The sequence below is a fragment of the Callionymus lyra genome, chromosome 8 (assembly GCF_982586985.1).
Source record: "Callionymus lyra chromosome 8, fCalLyr1.hap1.1, whole genome shotgun sequence".
NCBI classification, from domain to species: Eukaryota; Metazoa; Chordata; class Actinopteri; order Syngnathiformes; family Callionymidae; genus Callionymus; species Callionymus lyra.
Window position 1 is genome coordinate 25,052,006 of NC_141825.1, and position 16,463 is coordinate 25,068,468.

Consider the following 16,463-nt stretch of genomic DNA (forward strand, 5'->3'; position numbering starts at 1 on the left):
TGTTTGTATGCGTGTCGTACATGTTCGTGTTTGTGTGTCGTGCGTGTGCATGTGTTTGTATGCGTGTTTTTATATGCGTGTGTTTGTGTGTGCCTGTGTTTATATGCAAGCGTGTGTGTGTGTACGTATGCATGAGGGTCTTTGTGTGCGTTTTAGTGTGCGTCAATGCATACTTGAGTGAATGCGTGTGCACGTACGTGTGTCGTACATAATCGTGTCAGTGTGTGCGCATCTTAGCATGTCGTAAATTCATAGGTGTGTGTCCATGTGTGCGTGCGTATGCACAGGTGTGTATGTATGCATGCGTGCGTTTGTGTATGTATGTATGTATGCAAGTGCGTCTATGCGTGGAAAAGTGTGTGCGTCTGCAACAATCTCAACTGAACTACTTTCAGTGCTCCAGTGTTCGTCATTGTCGTCACTTGCTGGGACTTGTTGTTGTTGGACTCACACAACAGTCGTCATCTAAACTTTACAGTTGTGGTGATTGTGATGAACAGGTTGTGTAAACGAGTGAAATAAAATCTTGTGTGATACATTACTGCAAGTATATCAAACAGTTTACAAATTCACTTTTTATCATTTTTAAAATACTGTACTTTGATGTATCGTTTACATAAACGTCAAATCAGATCTCAGTGAAGGAAACGTGTGTTTGGTAAATGTGTCAAATAAATGATTGTTGGTCCATTTAAATCCTGAATTTTAAGACACATTTAAACATCATGGAGTGAACCAAAGTACGTGAAACCATCATCGTTAAAAATACAAACATGAGTTTTCGTGTTTAGCAGCAGAGGAACCCGACACAACAAATACTCCCTCACAGAAATCTCACTTCCTCAGTTATGCAAGCGTTCAGGGCGGGACCTGATCACACGTGTTCTGGCACCGGTTCTGGAGCGAGGTAAGGGAGGAGGACGAGTGTGTGCTGGACATGGAGGTCCGGTGCCGGTAGACGTTTTGTCGGGGGTCTGGAAGACTTAACGTCGCACATGAAAAACGGACGCACAAAGCCACTGCTAAGCTCGTTGTGTAGCACGTACGCAGACGTCGTCGCCTGTGACGCACTTGGGATTAATATTTGACTCATCGCAGCGACTTGTTATCAAGTCTGCTGTCGACGCCTCCTCACACGGGTCCTCACACGAGTCCACTCGTCTGTGTCACAGCTAACACACACATAACAACCAACACACTCATCTGTGATGTCACCCACCATGTGCAGGTTTTACCTCCAGCTGTGTGCGTCTGTGGGAGTTTACTCAACACAAGATCGGGCCATATTTCCGAAAACATACCAATAGTTTGGGATACATTGTATAATTACTGTAGAACATCATGTCTTAACACTAAATAAACTAAGAATTAAATACAGGCAACAATACTCAAACAAGTAAATCAACCATCAAGAATAATTGAAGATTTTTCGAATGTAAAATCTGGAAATTGATTCAATAAGTAACAAACTTTGTTCAAGGGTTGGAAGTAGAGTTGCATGATGTATCTGAAAAATATCGATCAATATTGGCACGTGTGCGATATGCATATTAAAAACGTGCGATCATTTTTAATCCATTTCTTGAATGCACACTTTGACCAATCAGTGTCACGCTCTGTATATTTGTCAATTTGTACTTCTATGTCTCGTTGTTGTTTACGTCTCCGTCTGTCTGTGTGGCGCAGCTTGCTAGGCTCGGTTGCTATGGCGACTCATCTTGCCAGCGCACTGACTTAGCTCAGTATATACACGGAAGTAATACCAACTTATGATCTAGTCAAACACTAGTGATCCAGTTACTCGTCTCTTTCAATACCCTTTCATGAAGCAACATATTGTAAGAACTTTTCATCTCGTCTCAGTTGTTTTCTTATAAGATCGTGAACTTCAAAACAAGTGTAAACCTGTCTTCGCCGTATGCTAACGAGCTAAGTTGTTAGCATAATTTATAAAGTGTTGTGTGCGTGTACGAGGAGGTGGATTTATTATTGATTTGGTGATTCGCCGGCGGCTCCTCTCTGATGTCGCTTAGTTTTGCGGGAACCCGATGCAAGTCCTGCGAGACTGAGCGTTATAAGTGATATACTTGCGGCTACATTTTAAGGTGAAGGAACATCGTAACTTTTGAGCTCAAACTACACTATTTCATAGTGTATTCAAACATAGTTAACATTATTTCTAGGATATATGAATGTGTGAAACATGACGTTTTAATATCAGTAAAAAATAGATAATACCCATCACACAAAGATCCCCGTTACTTTTTTTAGTCTTAAACAAAAACCTCACTGAAAACTAAGTCACAAGACTTAACTAAAGTTTATGTTAATGTATTATTACAATAAACTTCAAGTACACGCTGATACTTGAGTTTTACTACATCTACACCTGTAAAGACTGGACTCACAATTTCCACAATTAACTTAAATGCAGAAAAAAAAAACATGGAAGAAAATGAGAACTGGAAATAAAAAGTAAATCCTGAACGCACAAAAAAATGAGTCCATAACGCCGCCCGGAAAAAGCAAGTGACTTTAGGAGCGGTCTAGAAAAATAAATATGCTAATATGCAAAGTCCTGTCGAAGCATGTCTACCACAAATACTGAGCAACAAGTGTATGAGAAAAAGCCGAAATATCTGGAGAAACTTGCAGACTGTTCTTCAAGATGAACCAGATGTTGCAAAAGCTCGACATCATCCACAACATTCCTCACACCAGCGAGGTCAGAAGTCGAGAAGGTCCTCTATTTAATGCATTTTTTTCAATCCAATACCTTGACGAGACCCCCAACCTTGTGTCAGTTTACACCCGTTTTGTCCGTTCACCTGTCGGAACACCAGGTTTGTTTACTGAACCGGCAGCACGTTGATGATTCAACACTTAAGACCATCAACAGTTCTGCTCTAGATCCTTTCATTTTGCTGACTAAGCTCTGGACTTTCACCCGGATGCTCCCTCAGACAAGGAAGGACCGATAGGTGTCGGCGGCGTCTCACCTGTAATATCTGGACTGCAGGTAGGTGGAGCAGACGGCCTTGGACACGTGGCTGGCCGAGCCGAAGTCTATGACCTTCACCCGGTAGGGTTGCCTGGAAGGGTCCACCAGCATGATGTTCTCGGGTTTGAGGTCGGCGTGGATCAACCCCAGGGACTTGAGCTTGTTCAGAGCCGTGGCCACCTGCGACACAAGTCTCCTAGTCATCTTGTGAACTTTTGTCAACATCCAATCGACACGAGTAACAAGAGTAACATCATTTTAATAAAGCTATAAACATTTTTATTCATGCAGGCTTTTCCCTGATTTTCTGAGACTCCCATGTTGTTCTCGTTGTTATCTTTATGTATACATTTTATTGAGTATCGTTTTGATTGTTTAAGCGCTTTGTGACCCTGGTCTGGAAAAGCGCTTTATAAATACAAATGACTTACTATTATTCTTTAGAATATACAGTGGCGTCTTTTAAAGGGAAATCCACAAAGTCTGTTTAATTTTCACTCGTGTAAAGTAACACAAAATGTATTTCAACGTTGCATATGAGGTCCCATCTGCCTCAACAACCCTCTCAGTAACGGTGGCACAAAAACGCTTCCAGAAACGCTTTGCCGCCCAGCCAACCAATCACAGCTGGTGATCGCTCTGGTCTCGGCAAAATAGACGTAGATTTTTGACAATCATCCGTCACAAAACACAGCGGCGTATAGAAAGGAATCCTGGGAATTCACCATTTTACTTGACACCATAGGTAAGAAAGCTGCTGTATTTAGTGGCTAATAAATCATCCCTTTGTTACTGTGTGAAAAATAACAAGGAGCTTTGCAATTCCTGACCGCAGCTCGCTACAATAAAATTAAGTGAGCACTACCGTGTGAAAAAGAAAGGCAGACCATGGAAGGTGAACGTGAAATGGAAATAGAAACCACTGTAAAGCTTTTTAAGTACACATTATTTTGTTAATTATACATTATTAATAAATTTATTGACAAATATTCCTGGTTTATATATTGTGGAGAATGTGGTCAATCCCAGCTAGTTCGGGCGAGAGGCTGGGACACCCTGAACAGATGGCTGGACACGCAACCAGTGCCAACAATGTGACGACATGATTAAACAAAGAAAATGTACTATATATATTGATCATGTTAAACATAAGTATTTATAACATATATATAGTGATTTAGAATCAGATCTCACGTAAACAAAAACATTATTTTCACGTTTCTGGCGTCAAATACTCTTCATACGTCTACAAACACCAAACACAGCTGCTGCTTCCGCTCTCACCTGCAGCAGAATGGGTCGTATGATCTTGAGCGGCAGCGGGCTGAACTTGTTCTGCTTGAGGAAGTCGTACAGGTTCTGTTCCAGCATCTCAAACACCAGGCAGGTGTGGCTGCGGTGCTGGAAACACTCCAGCGCTCGCACCACATGGTGCTCGTCTGCGTTCTCGCTGCTGAGGCGAGCCAGGATCTCCACCTGCGGAGGAAACCAGGTCTAGTGAGTCTAGTGAGTCTAGTGAGGAACTAGTGAAGTGACAAGAGATCGTGAACATCAGAGACCGTTTGGATTAATCCATGATTTGTGTAACTAACGTCTATGATGCAAGCGACACATGAATCAAATACAACACCGTATTTAAAAATTAATATCTGTTTAAAAATACTGAATAATACAATGGAATTGAATCAAACAAAATCCCACAAAAAATAGAATAGTAGGAAACTGTAGAACATCAAAACGGTTTAACACAGTAGAACATAAAAAACAATGGTAGAAGATAGTAGAAAATGGTAGTAGATAGAAGAAAATGGTAGAAGATAGTAGAAAATGGTAGTAGATAGAAGAAAATGGTAGAAGATAGTAGAAAATGGTAGTACATAGAAAACAATGGTAGTACATAGTAAAATAAATTGGTAGTACATAGAAAACAATGGTAGAACATAGTAAAAAATGGTAGTACATAGAAAATGGTGGAGAAAAAAAAAAATGTTAGAAGATAAAAGAAAACAATATAAAATATTAGAAATGGTAGAGAATATTAATAAATGGTAGAAGACAGTAGAAAAGCCTTCTTAACTGCAATTCATTTCGACATCACTAATAAACGCGGGACTAACATAGTACCCGAGGTCAGGAAACTGAGGATTGGTGAGGACTGGGGGGCTCCAGGGCAGAGGTCTTGGGAACCGTCTGTTTTGAAAGCTCCATAAAACCCATCTTTTAAGAACGGCTAAATCACTGCGATTTCTAGTTTTTTTAACTCATCGTATCTTCATAAACTTTACGTCTTGCACAGCAGTTTTAAAAGTAGCATGAATGCCAAGAGAGTGTCGGTTCTCGAGCCAAGAATGTACACGTGGCAGATATTAAAACAGCGAGTCCATCAGGACATGTGGAGACACAGATAGTAAAGACAGATAGTTGGAGAGAACATTCTGTGGAATAAACGTTTGAGATGAAACGTGTCAAACATTGAAACCATCAAAACAATGAATGAAAGTCTTAAAACCCGCTTGGAGGACTCACCTCTATCTGGCCCTGGCGTGCGTAGGACGGGTGGTTCTTCAGGATCTTGATGGCCACCACTTCACTGGTTCCCCTCTTCCAGCACTTCACCACTTGCCCAAAGGTGCCGCGGCCCAGGAACTCCAGAACCTCGTAGTTGTTCTTCAGGGAGCACAGGACCTCGTGCTGCACCAGCTGATAGTCTCCGTCCGCGGCCCCGGACCGGGTCACCGGCGCTCCGGACGCCGCTTCCGCGTTACCGTCCGACCTGACTTTGGCCGCGTCGGACGCCGCGGGGGCTTCGGCTCTTTTGGCCCCGCCTCCGACCGGCGCCGACTCTCTGGTAGTGGTTTGCAACATGGCTGCGGGGGGAGGCAGTGCAGGGAGAACCTCCTCCACTATCTGCATGGTCGTCGCTCCGCTCTTGTCCTGCCGTCCAACACCTACTTCACCCGTCGGCTTCTTGCATTTCTGACTCGCGTCGAGGTTAGCATACGGTCGTCCGCCGCCTTCCTGCTTCTGTCCGTGACAGGGCCCGCGGTCCGGCACCGCGACACCTGCTCCAACGTCTCTTTGTGGGTTCAAGTCCTGATGGTGACGGCCTAGTAGATCCCCACGCGTCTCCCCGCCGCCGCTGTTACCCCGCGACCACCCGTCCGCCCTCTCGGCTCCCGCCGCCTGCAGAGTGGACGACCCGGCGCTGGAGGGGACGACGTTGTTGGGTCGGGCGATGCCGTAGTTCACCCCGATCACATAAGTCCGGGGCAGGTGTCTGTGCTGAAGGGCTCTGCTGGTGTTGCGGCCCTTGTGGGTCCCTCCTCGGGCTCTGCTGCTGGCGCCACTCGTGGTTCCTAAGGCACTTGTTTGCGCTGAGTGCGGGTGTGGTGGGTAAGTCGAGACATGCGAGGCCATACCTGGAGGGGGGGGGCGACAAAAATTAAGTCAATAAAATGCTTTTTTTTTCTTTTTTTTTTCTTTTTTTTTTTAAATCACCACAAGATGAATAAACGTGGAATTTGAAATCTTAAATGTTGAGACTCTTGTTTTTAATCACCAATTGATTATTCAATAACTACTATAAATAAAAGGCGGAAATAGTTTGAATTTAATTCAATAATTTGTAAATTTAAAAGGTTTGTTTTTCTCCATTTTAAAGATAGTTTGATCCAATAAGTAATTAACAAATTCATATATTCATGAACATGAATTGAATTCAATAGAAAAGTGTTGGTTTCTTATTTCTAACATGTTTATAAGAGCACAACTGGTTGTTTATATACTCATAATAATAAATAATTAAATTAAATAATTTGTATGTTAATAATTTGAATTTGAGTTGTTAAATGTATTTAAGTAAGTAATTAATATTTGTAGAGCACTTTTCCAGACCAGGGTCACAAAGCGCTTAAACAATCAAAACAATACTCGATAAAATATATACTGTTCTTTTTACACATAAAGCTGAAAATACCATATTTCAAACAATTAAAAAATACATTTTTATAAATTCAATATTCTTTAATACGTAAAATAAAACAAATCCAACCTTTCAATATAAAAAGATTTAATTCCATTTTTCAAAGTAAATGCAATGCTTTAAACAGCAACATTTAAGTAAACAAATAGAGATTTAATTCAATATTCTGATGTCACTGATAGACTTCGGCACAAAAATATCCTCTTTTTTTGAGTAACTTTTGACCAGCGACAGACGTGAAAGTCGTCAGATTCACTCTATGATCTAAATAAAGAAAGTCGTAAACGAGCCAAAGGAACGTCCGAGTCGTCGCTTCACCTCTTTGGAAAGAGGAACCAATGTACTGTAAAGGGAGACGGGGAAGCCCCCCTTACGCCCCCGCTACACCCCCGCTACACCCCCGGCTCGTCCCACCTGCACTCGCACAGAATGGAACCAGGAGGCGAGCCGTGTCCCGGGGGGGGGAGTGACACCGTGAAGCCTGAAACCCCCCCTTGACATTTGACTCATCCTCCCACTGCAGTGATGAAACCACACTGGCCTGTGACTCAAATACTGGAGCGAGCCACGGTCGGGTTTGATGGAACTTATCATCAAAAATCACTTAAAGAGAACCTTGAATGAAGGAAGCAAAATCCAGGTCAAGTAAGAATCACATGCTGACAATAGAAGTTAGTAAGTAATTTGTATTTATATAGCGCTTTTCCAGACCAGGGTCACAAAGAGCTTAAACAATCAAAACAATACTCAATAAAATATATACTTTAAAGGTCAAGATAATACTAAGAACAACACATAATAGTGGTTATAATGTCGCCGTCACTCAATTAAATGCAATATTATAATAATACTTGTTATACTTCATTAACCACAACATCGATACAAACAAACTTGACTTTTAAAGAACATGGCTATGATTTTACTACAATTCTACAATCTGGTCCATTTTTAAGTAACATATTTATGTTAATATTGTATTAATAACTACTTTCAGGATTACCAGTAAAACAACATGTTTGAAGCGACTACAATGAAACATTTTCTTTCATATCTAAGACACCGTCCTTTCGAAATACACATTATTGTGAACTTCTTTTTGTAGTTTTTCTGCAATATTTGCATGATTTTATATTCGTCCATGAAATCGAATATTGTGCACACAAATCATATATTTTCTTTAAACAGTGCAGCGTTCCAGTTTCATGATGACCTCACTACACACCTCACTGCAGGTAATTCACATTTCAACACAGATCAATTTGCTCGGGAAAGACCAATATTCCATAAAATCCACTTGTTATTACTTATTACTAATAAATAAACACCCTGTGTTTGTCTCAGTGTTATCTTGACATTTTAAGTTTATATTTTATTGGGTTTTGTTTTGATTGTTTAAGCGCTTTGTGACCCTGGTCTGGAAAAGCTCTACAAATATAAATTACTTACATTTTATAAAACACATCTTCACAAACACTACACAGTAATCTCCTTGATTTTGAAACCTTCTGGATTCTCTTTTAAATGCATTTGCTTTAAAACCAACTTATTCTCATCTCTGTGGACGAAACAAGTAATTCCAAAATTCCTCAAATACCACAAACCTTTGTCAGTGAGAAACAGTAGATACGGAAACAGAGTTGAGTAAAGTGTGGCGCAGCGACAAGCATTACTTCCTCCATGTTTCCAAACCCCTTCTTTGAGTTGATATTAAATCTCTTGGCTTCACACAAACAGTCTTAGCTTTGTTTGACAGGAACCGGCTGCCCTGGAGCCAGAGTAGTGGACCTTTTCTCACAGCACATGCTCAGACAGGCAGAGGGGTGTGTCTGCACAACTCTGCACAACTACACAACAAAGCAGCGCAACACTTCTGCCGACTGACACTCGTGAGTTGGATCAGAAGTGTTGAAACTATTCGGAGAACTTCAAACTTGTCACAGCAGCACGACACTTGAACGAGTGTTCGGATCAACCCTGAAGCTTCTGTGGAACTTCTTCTTATCTCACCATTTCTGTTCATGAACAAGGAGATAAAACCAAGAAGGTTCATTGAAACATCATTGTCCGGTGGTGGTAGTGTCTGCATTGCTAAGAAGCTGATGCTAACAACACTTTCGTCGTCACAACCAAAATAAAACACAAACCAAGTCGTCTTGAAATCAATATTCTACAGTGATTGAAGTTTTTTCAATTCAAAAGTTAAATAAAGATGCGTTATATCAACGTATTATGGCAGAATATTAACACTAACAGATCTAAATGTTAAGAAAACACTTGCAATAAACACATTGTCATTCTAAGAATATTTAATGGTTGAATTTAACATTTAAAATGTTGAACTTTATTGAGCTAATTAATCAAACATCCAGACATTCACAGTAGCTTCATTATATCAATCATTTTATATTGAAAAAAACTGAAACGATGATATGAACTTGAGTGTAAAATAATTCATTGATTTTGATAATCAAGAAAATATCCATATAACGATATATCAAGATACTTCCATCACCGATACTGTATCGATACCAATAGCACTGTATTGCAAAAAAACAAACAAAAAACACTTCTTTTTAACCTTTGAAATAAGATTTTATTTATAATTCAAAGTTATTTATATTTTCAGTAGTCCATGTATAAAAGCTGAGGTTACTTTTTTTTTTTTTTAAATAAAACATTGACAGATACTAGATCTTATATGGTGCTCCAGGTTATTTGAGAAGTTAATGTACTTTACTGTTAATATAAGTTTATATTTTGTTCATATTTAAAGAAGAACTTTCCTACAAACACTTGAGTAGAAAAAGTATTTGCTAATTTTTTTGTTGTTAAAGCCATTAAAAGTGTCGTTTAGAAACCATACATCACAGTTTGTACAGTATCGCGATATATCGTATCGTGACACGTGTATCATGACACGTGTATCGGGATGCGTATCGTATCGGCAGATTTTGACAATACACAGCCCTGAAATTTTTTAATGATAAATAAAACTTCAATCTTTCAATATAAAAACTAACCAAAGGATTATTCAATTAAAGCAAATTCATAGTAAATAATCTTATTCAACTATTCAAATAAATAATTCAATGCTTTAAAAAACAAATCCCCAACTAAAATAAATAAACTGTAATACTATTAAAAATGTGAAGTATTGAAAAATATTCTTATGGATCTGATATACTTACATAATTAATGTATCAGTGATTGGTTCGGTTTCTCTATGGTTTATTTTTGTGTGTCATCTTATCATTTCATTCTGTACCGACGTTGTTGTGTTGTTCACAACGATGGCGATAAAAGTTTCTGCTTCCGAATGATTTATTTTGTGTAGAGAATAATTTCTAAAAACAATTTTAGTCAAAGAAATGTTCACAAATCTCAACGATAAGCCAACATTTCTTCAGTCCAGTTTTGAGAATTCCAGAGACAGATAAGAAAGTAAGTAATTTGTATTTTTATAGCGCTTTTCCAGACCAGGGTCACAAAGCGCTTAAACAATTAAAACAATATTCAATAAAGTATATACTTTAAAGGTCAAGATAAATAGTTAACACTTAACCTCAGAAGATTCAGCTGAAATGCCAATGATTACGACAATTCCACACGACTTTTCAAAATCACGACGACAACTCCCAACGACAGCTGAACAACTCCGGATCCACCGAAAACCGACTTGATCCGACACAATCACGTTCCCTAGAACACTGACAGCGGAACAGGTGGTGGACGTGAAGCAGGGATTTGTCGCCAGTGAAAGCATCAACAATAACTCTCGGTGAGTCACCACAGCTAAACCCAGCACTTTCCCTGGAGTCCAAACGACGCCGACAACAACAAGCCGACCGGATCCAAATATACACCGCGACCAAGGTATTCTGCTCGTGGTCGCGGTGGCTCGACAATCTTTTTTTTTAAAAAGACACACTGCAAACACACAACTGCCATACTAGGAACACACAAGCAGACCTGAAATGGATCGCTGTGTCACCACCGTGTGTCGGTGCTCGCTTAGCTGTGAAAGAACGCCAGCTGTAAACGCAATTCATTACTGTGTGTGTGTGTGTGTGTGTGTGTGTGTGTTAGGGGGGGGGGGGCACTGCAGCCTAGACACCTGTTGAAAGCTCAGTCAACCGAAGCTGAACCATATCAATCACTCTCTGAACGAGTGAGTCCTTAAAACAGAAACTACATTTTAAATCTTTAAAACCCTCTTCTGGTGCTAATATGGAAAATGTCAATTTAAGAATAAAACTATGAAAAGTTCCAATGGCGCTGCCTGAACATGAAGTAAGTAATTTATATTTGTAGAACGCTTTTCCAGACCAGTGTCACAAAGCACTTAAACGATCGAAACAATACACAATAAAGTATATACTTTAAAGGTCAAGATAACACAGGAGTCTCAGAGAATCAAGGAAAAGCACAAATAAAAGTTTCTTGAGAAGTTTCTTGATGGAGTCTGGCAGCCAGTGAAGAGATTTAAGGATCGGAGAAATGCGAGTTCTTCTACTAGAGCGGGTAGGAATTCTCGCTGTAGAGTTTTGTATCAACTGCAGGCGAGATACGCGCATCAAGTCTGATCACTAAAGGCCTTTTAAATTCTCTATATAAAATGTTGGTATAAACTTTATTTTATATTGAATTTGAAAGGGATGAATTATGAATTAATTTACTATGAATTAAAAAGGTTCAGTTTAAAAAGTGTATTTTTAGTTAGAATTTCAGACTACGTTTAAAAAAATGTAAGAATTATTTAATTAAGTAGTATTCAATAAAAAAAACATAAAAACCTTTCAAAAAATACATTATCACATTTTATTATTTAAAAAACATAATTGAATGCTTTAAAAACCTTTTCCATATATATATATATATATATATATATATATATATATATATATACACACACACATTTTTACTTAATCAATATTCTGATGGCATATACTTCAACACTAGATCATGCTTTAGTTTGATTTCTGCCAGACACACTTTACTTTTGTCACTCATCTCCTGGTCAGTGTGATTCAAAGGCTTTTATTTTGTAAACTCACTTCTATCAGTGACGTTCTGTCACAAATTAAGACTCGGTAAGAAAATAGAACTCACGTCTACTCCAGCGGTGGATAGAGTGAAGCGAGGATGACGTGAAAAGAAAAACAACACGAGGTCAGTTAAGGAAACATGTTCAGGAGCCGTTGGAAGAAACTGGAGCTAAAGTGAGTCGACATGACGACAGAACTGTAAATACAACAGTTTAATGAAACATGTTCTCGTGGAGGAAAGTTCAGAGAAGTTTCTTCAGTTTATGTTTGGAATCATTTGCTAAATACAAGAGTTCCAACCCGTCTGTGTGCGTGTGTGTGTGCGTGTGTGTGTGTGTGTGACTGTGTCTGTGTGCACATGTGTGTGACTCTGTGTATATCTGCGAGTGCTTGTCTGTGTGCGAGTCTGTGTGCATACATGGGTGAGTCTGTGTCTGCGTGAGTGTTTGTGTGCGAGTCTCTGTGTACGTGCGCGTTTGTGTGTGCCTGTACGTGCGCACAAGTCTGAGTCTGTATGTGTGAGTCAATGTGTGTGCCAGTTAATGTGTGTGCATGTGTGAGTCAATGTGTGTGCCAGTTAATGTGTGTGTGTGTGTGAGTCAATGTGTGTGCCAGTTAATGTGTGTGCCTTTGTGTGCGTCAATAAAGTGTGTGCAAGTCTGAGTCAATGAAGTGTGTGCGTGCGTGTGTGTGTGTGAAAGTGAGTCTCTGTGTGTGCGAGTCAATAAAGTGTGTGCGAGTGTGTGTGCGTTTGTGCGCACGTACGTGCGAGTCAGTGTGTGTCAGCATATGTGCTTGTGTGTGTGTGTCAGTGAGTGAAGTTGAGACAATGTGTGTGAAAGTGAGTCTCTGTGTGTGCGAGTCAATAAAGTGTGTACGAGTGCGTGTGAGTCTGTGTCAATGAAGTGTTTGCGCGAGTCAATGAAGTCTGTGTGTGCGCAAGTCAGTGTGTGTGTGTTTGTGTGTGTGTGCTTGTGTGAGTGAGTGTGTAAGTGTGCTTGTGTAAGTGTGTGTTTGTGAGTCTGTAAGTGTGCTTGTGTAAGTGTGTAACTGAGTGTGTGGGGGTGTGCTTGTGTAAGTGTGTGTGTTTGTGAGTCTGTAAGTGTGCTTGTGTAACTGAGTGTGTGTGTAAGTGTGTAACTGAGTGTGTGTGTGTGCTTGTGTAAGTGTGAGTGAGTGTGTAAGTGTGCTTGTGTGTGTGTGTGTTTGGGGGAAGGGAGGCACCTGTTGAAGCTCATTTCTCTCTGACAGGCGAGAAAACATTTTTCGTATCGAGACAAACTGAACAGAAATGTTTTCAACTTCACTTTGTCGTCAATCGACTTCACAAAAGTGTGACTCAAAAGCACAAACTTGCGATTTCAACACGTTTTATCGTGTGTTTAAAGTAGTTTAAGTGTGTTTTTAAACACAAACCCAAAATGTTTCGCATTTAGCATCGACTCTTTAGCTCCTGCTGCTAACTCTAGATTTCAAGAGAAACAATATGGCAGAAACTAAACCAGGAGGATTGTTAGCGTGAAGACGAACCTTCAGCAGGACCAGTGTGAGGTTCCATGAGCCGGAGAGAGACGAGGGAGGCCGGCGGACGACAGCCGAGCCACAGCCACAGACGACGACGCTGCTGCTGCTGCTGCTGCCATCTTGTTCCAGGAGACACCGAGCGACTTCTCGCACATCTGAAGCTCCAAAGAAAGAAAAAAGAAAAAAGCTCGACACTAACAAATGTTCCTCCAGCTGCTCATGTCCAGGGAGAGAGTCTTCAGCTGCCGACGCGAGGTTTGCGTCGCTCTTGCGTCTGTCGAGGACGAGGAAGCTGTTTGGAAACTTTTACATGTTGACGCGCCTCCTTCTCCGGCTAGTTGTGCTAGCTTGTTGCTACTAGCTTGTTGCTACTAGCTTGTTGCTGTTAGCCTGTTGCTGCCCCGCATGTGTGGAATGTAAGGGAGGGGAGGAGGAGGGCTCGCTCTCACGCGCACGCGCACACACACGCTCACACACGCACGACCAAAACAAACACAACCCTCACGACAATCGAGTTCTATAAATAAACCAAAAGTAACTTTTCTCTCATGGACACAAAATGACGGAGAAGAAGAAGAAAATTGTATGAAAGTGAAAATGGTGCAAAAGTCACATGACAGGAAGACTCGACTGTTCCAAGAGTTGAACCAGGATCCAATGCTGTGTCTCAAATCACATACTTCTAAGGTAAGGTAAGGTAAGGTAAAACTTTATTGATCCCTCAGGAGGTCTCCTTCGGAAAATTGTGGGCGTTTTAGTACGCCAATGTAGTGCTCCATGCACACTACATTGGCGTACTAAGAATTGTGACGCACTTACGCACTAAAAATACTAACTTTGAGTACGCTAGTATGCGATTTTAGACACAGCAACTGTCGTCACAACAAGACCCCAGGAGAGGTGACCCCTCAGCAGGCAGGGGCAGGAATGGTTTTAACATGTGGCGTCAGGGGTGGGATGTGAACATGGTTTATGGCAGCCATTGGGGTCAAGTGGGCTTGAGTGTGTTTGTTTGGCACTCATGGAGTCGTAGGAAAGTGTATACGACAGATCATATACAAAGTATTTATTTTGTGTTCATTTCAGTTTCTTTGTCAATAATTTTGACTGAATCGGGTTTTGGTTTTAAGGGTTTTTGACCCCATTGTTGTCGCCTCTGTGGCTGTTTATCTGCTGTGAGAAAGTTGAAAGTGAATAAGATTTTTATTCTATTTTCAATTTTTTCAGAAAGTATGACAAAACAAAGTCGACACCACCCACACGTAAAAATAAATAAATAAACACAAGACATTTATGTTTTCTCAGACATTAACTCACAAACCTCATGTTTCATTTTCACCCCGTAACAGACAGTTTCCTGTCTAAATATTAAACGTTTGACATTTAGTTATTTCATTGTAGATTGAAATTTGTAGTCCTAACGTTTATAAAGGTACATTTTATCTCACTTGAGCTAGCACTGTTAGCCACTAGCTAAGCTAGAATGTATAGCATTGAGTACCAAATGTAGCACTGCTAGCCACTAGCTAAGCTAGCATTTATAGCATTGAGTGTCAAATGTAACACTGTTAGCCACTAGCTTAGCTAGCATGTATAACATTGAGTGTCAAATGTAGCACTGTTAGCCAATAGCTTAGCTAGCATGTATAACATTGAGTGTCAAATGTAGCACTGTTAGCCACTAGCTAAGCTAGCATGTATAGCATTGAGTGTCAAATGTAAGGTAAGGTAAGGTAAAACTTTATTGATCCCTCAGGAGGTCTCCTTTGGGAAAAAAAAATTTTCCAATAGCCACAGAAAATACAGCAATTTTCATTGTTCTTTGATCTATGTCCTTGTCTTTATCTTTAGACTTAGATTGTGTCATAGTAAGTAAGTAAGTAAGTAAGTAATATCTATTTATATAGCGCTTTTCGAGACCAGGGTCACAAAGCGCTTAGACAATCAAAACAATACTCAAAAAAGTACATACTTTAAAGATCAAGATAATACTGAGAACAACACAGGAGTTCGAGAAATTCAAGGAAAAGCCTGAACAAATAGAAACGTCTTAAGGTGTTTCTTAAAGTGTGTCTTAAAGTCTTAAAGGTTTTGTCATCTTGTTCTTTTTCTCTTTATGTTCTTCTTCTTATTTTATTTTTATTTCTTATTTTGTATTGTTTATGGAAAATTGCTGGCTGTTGGAAAAAACTATTTTATTCATTCACTATATTAACAAGTATATCATTGAGTACCAAATGTAGCACTGTTAGCCACAAGCTAAGCTAGCAAGTATATAATTGAGTACCAAATGTAACACTGCTAGCCACTAGCTAAGCTAGCAAGTATAGCATTTAGTGCCAAATGTAGCACTGTTAGCCACTAGCTAAGCTAGCAAGTATAGCATTTAGTGCCAAATATAGCATTTTTAGCAACTAGCTAAGCTAGCAAGTATAGCATTTAGTGCCAAATGTAGCACTGTTAGCCACTAGCTAAGCTAGCAAGTATAACATTGAGTACAAAATATGTTTGTTTTGTGTCCCAGTGTTCCAGTCTGTTGTTGTGTCTGTCAGTTGTGTAAGGTTTGTGTATACTTGTGTACAGTACATTTGTGTTCATGGTAAACATTTAAAATATTTGCTTGTTTGTTTTGCTAAACCTACTTTAAATGTTTTTTATTCATCACGTACGTTGTTGCTTCTCTTCACTGAAGATCTACTCCATGCCATTCATACATCCATACATCCATGCCATTGTGGAGCCTCTGCTCAAAAAAACAGGCTTAGACCCAACTGATCTCAGTAATTTCAGGCCTATTTCTAAGCTCCCTTTCTTGACCAAGATCTTGGAGAAGGTGGTGTCTGAGCAGCTGTCTTTGTTCCTGGATCAGAGCGACATCCATGAGAAGTTTCAGTCTGGCTTCCGTAAACAT

General features: G+C 40.0%; 1 protein-coding gene across 1 annotated transcript in view; it reads right to left on the reverse strand.

The window, feature by feature from the left end:
- Nucleotides 1–13,965, reverse strand: part of LOC148074364 (homeodomain-interacting protein kinase 3-like) — a 34,226-nt gene extending 20,261 nt beyond the window's left edge. The window contains exons 1-4 of the mRNA XM_087796858.1: nt 13,559–13,965; nt 5,528–6,420; nt 4,286–4,477; nt 3,000–3,181 (exon numbers count right to left, since the gene is read on the reverse strand). Coding sequence (XP_087652984.1) covers nt 3,000–3,181; nt 4,286–4,477; nt 5,528–6,420; nt 13,559–13,586 — 1,295 coding nt within the window. The 5' untranslated portion in view covers nt 13,587–13,965. The remainder of the gene's footprint in view (nt 1–2,999; nt 3,182–4,285; nt 4,478–5,527; nt 6,421–13,558) is intronic.
- Nucleotides 13,966–16,463: the final 2,498 nt, after the last annotated feature.